The sequence below is a fragment of the Hipposideros armiger genome, unplaced genomic scaffold, assembly GCF_001890085.2.
Source record: "Hipposideros armiger isolate ML-2016 unplaced genomic scaffold, ASM189008v1 scaffold_15, whole genome shotgun sequence".
In the NCBI taxonomy this organism is placed as follows: domain Eukaryota; kingdom Metazoa; phylum Chordata; class Mammalia; order Chiroptera; family Hipposideridae; genus Hipposideros; species Hipposideros armiger.
Window position 1 is genome coordinate 1,434,083 of NW_017731365.1, and position 3,464 is coordinate 1,437,546.

General features: G+C 47.9%; 1 protein-coding gene across 1 annotated transcript in view; it reads right to left on the minus strand.

Annotated features, from left to right (window-relative positions):
• Positions 1-1,471, minus strand: part of DNA2 (DNA replication helicase/nuclease 2) — a 48,830-nt gene extending 47,359 nt beyond the window's left edge. Inside the window, exon 1 of the mRNA XM_019624492.1 lies at positions 1,389-1,471. Within this exon, the coding sequence (XP_019480037.1) occupies positions 1,389-1,471 (83 nt within the window). The remainder of the gene's footprint in view (positions 1-1,388) is intronic.
• Between the last annotated feature and the right edge of the window lie 1,993 nt (positions 1,472-3,464).

Consider the following 3,464-nt stretch of genomic DNA (forward strand, 5'->3'; position numbering starts at 1 on the left):
AACAGGTGGCAGGATAGCTCAGCTTAAAAAAATAAAATTTAAAAAAAAAGAGAGAGAGAGAGCTGGCTTCAGACGCCAGCTCTGGGCAGCACAGCCCTGGTTCAGATCCCACATGAGGGCCAGTGATGCTGTGCCCTTTACAGCTAAGATGGTGAACAACAGCTCAACCTGGAGCTGGGCTGCTGTGAGTCGCCAGCAACAGCATACGCTGCAGTAGGGCTGCAGTGGGCTGCCATTAGCTACCATAAGTGGTTTGCAGCCAGCGTGAGTGGCAGGCAGCTGACATGAGCTGCCAAGAGCCACTGTGAGCGGCCGTCCAGTGGCCGGCGAGCGACTGCCTCACCCGAGAAGAGCGCAATGATAATACCAACATGGGCCAGTGAAGCGACATCCTTCACAACTAGACTGAAAAACAAAAGGAGAGCAACTTGTCTGTTCCTCTTCCCCGATTCCCCAATGCTGCTCCCCTCCCCCAATTCCCCAATAAAATCTTTAAAAAAAAAAAGACATTTGTTACAGAAAAGCATAGTGCGGGGTGGTTTGCTGGAAGTCCTACTGTGAGCCAAAGAATTACATTAGTCTTTAAATTAGGAACATAGTTAGAAATTATCTAGTCCAATCGACTATTTAATGCAGGAAATTCCTCTATAAAATCTCATTGGAGATCAACCTGCCCCTGCATTGTAGAGAAAGCAAGCTTAATATATTAGCTCATTCCTCCATAAACTTAGGAACTTCTTTCATTATGGGCAAGTCAATGTCACTTTTATCCATTGATCCTAGCCTCTTGAAAGCTGCAAAATTATCTCTCCTCTAGAAAACATTAACTTCCTCTTCAGTCTTTCCAGTTTGATTGCAGTAAAACTCCAACTGAGTCCAAAGTCATTCTCTCTCTCCAATTATAACACCAAATGCCTTTCACATAACTCTGAAATTATCTTTGTCACCCACCCTAGGTTCTATTATTTTGTAACCTCCTCACCCACCTATCCCACGTAGCTTCAGGCCATGAATTTCCCAAAGTCAGCTGGGATGCCTTAAGGACCTACCAAAAGGTATTGCTGATCAAAACCCAAAACGCAAAGACCCGTCAACAAAAATTGGCACCATTGTTTTTGCTATTGAAAACAATTCCACACCGCGATTGTGGGTGAAGTTTCTCTGACCATCTAAACCACAATGAGGGTGCAGCGTTCTCCCAGGAATAAGTTCTCCAACTAAAAATCGAGAAAAGCATCTCAAAGTTGCAATTTGCTTTTATGAAGACAATTAAGGTGGCTGGGACTCTCCAAATTCGGGAAAGATGTGAAATCAGGAAAGAATGAACTGCTCGACAAGAGAACTGCTCTGGTCGAGTGTGGCCCCAAAGAGGACCCTGCGAAGCAGACCCCAACTCCGGAGGCTCGTCTGGTGCCCCGAAACCTGAGCCGGGACCGGTCCCTGAGTCTCCAGTCCCGGTCCGCGGCGGCATGGGCGCGGCCTCTCCCGCTGCTTTCTTTCAAATCTCCCGCTTTGTTACCAGACCCTCCTTCCCCGCGCTCCCTCACCTCCCCCCGCCACCACCACCACCACCACCACCGCTCCGCTCACTGCTCCGCCAGCGGTTCAGCCTCCTCCCAGAAACTCTTCTCCATCAGCAGCTCCAAATCACCCAGATGATCCATCCCGAGTGCGGAGGCCGCAAACTGTCTCCAGGTAAAAATCCAGGCCCGGGAGCAACACTAAAAAGGGAAAAGAGCGCGCGGGCTTGCGAGAAGCCGTGCGCAAGCGCAGACTCGCCGAGGTCCCAAGTGACCTGCGCAGACCGCCCCTCCCGCAGAGAACTTGTTCCACGTGGAGCACCACCAGGGAATCCCAGTCCCTGAAGGCAGCTTTGCTCCCTTGCCTTCGGTTTTGGAAAACAGGGAGTCTTCATAATCTAACCCAGACTAAATGTTCCTGCCCTCTCTTTAGAGATGCCAAACCATGCCAAACGCAGCATATGCTCTTAGTTTGAGCAGAACCTTTTGCAGTTGCCCAAACCCAGGCGTCCCTTTTAAGCCTTCGGAATTTTGCATTTTCTGGAAAACAACCTCTCTTCCTCTGTTTTTTCTGGAAAACTCACTGAGAAAATACAAGCTGTCAGGAACTTTCTATCACACTACAAGTAAGTCTACAAAACTATCAATATCCACACCTGTCTTATAACCTTTTTTCACCTTTTTCAACACTGGACAAAGCCATACTCCTATCAATGGGCAAATCCTCTACTTGTACTCAAGATCCCAAGGCCTCTAATAGTCTCAAGGGTGTTGCTTCTTCAATTATTCCCTCATTCTCTTGTATCATCAATCTGTTCCTCACTATTAGATTTGTCCCAGGCTTGTAATATGGCCCAGTATCTCCCATCTTTAAAAGATGGTACCTCGGGCCAGGCAAGGGGCTCAGCTGGTTAAGAGCTCACTTGGGAGCACCAGCTCTGAGCAGCNAAAAAAAAAAAAATTAAACACCAGGATGCAGTCTTGTGATTCAACTTCTAGTCATTCTACCCACTTCCACCTTCGAAACACACCTGAGGATACTCATGGGTTTTCATTAAATCCCAATAAAGGAAAGCTGCTTTCTTTATTATCACCTACTGAAAAAGCTACCCAATTTTGAATGGTATAATATAAAGCTTCAATTATGGATGATGTTGTTTTAATTAATTCTCTCATTTTTTTTTTTAAGATTTTATTGGGAATTGGGGGAGGGGAACAGCATTGGGGAATCGGGGAGGGGAAACAGGCAAGTTACTGTCCTTTTGTTCTTCACTCTAGTTGTGGAGGATGTCGCTTCACTGGCCCATGTTGGTATCATCATTGCACTCTTCCCGGGTGAGGCAGATTGGTCACTGGTCACTGGACAGCTGCTCACAGCAGCTCTTGGCAGCTCACACCGGCTGCCGGTCACTCACAGTAGCTTATGGGAGCCCACTGCAGCTCCACTGTAGCCTACGCCGTTGCCAGTGACTCATGGCAACCCAGCTCCAGGTTGAGCTGTTGTTCACCATCTTAGCTGAGGAGGGCGCAGCATCACTGGCCCACATGTGGGATTCGAACCGGGGCCCTGATGCTCAGAGCTGACGTCCCAAGCCAATTCTTAACCAACTCGCCACTTAGCCATTCCAATTCTCTCATTCTTAAGACTTACAGCTTTTATTAAGTATTGAGGCATGAAGCCAAACCTAACATAGCAAGAATAAAATCCTATTGATCTAGTTCAAACCATCCAACTGGAAGCCTAGACAAAAAGCCCAGACAAATTTAGACCTCCACCCTCTCTGCAACTCCCTTTCACCCCTGAAATACCACATGCTTCAGTAGAGAAATCGAGGATCAAAGAATGGGGCCGGCCGAGTGGCACGATGGTTAAGAACTGGCTTGGGATGCCAGAGGGCCCCGGTTCAGATCCCACATATGAGGGCCAGTGACACTGCCCTCCAC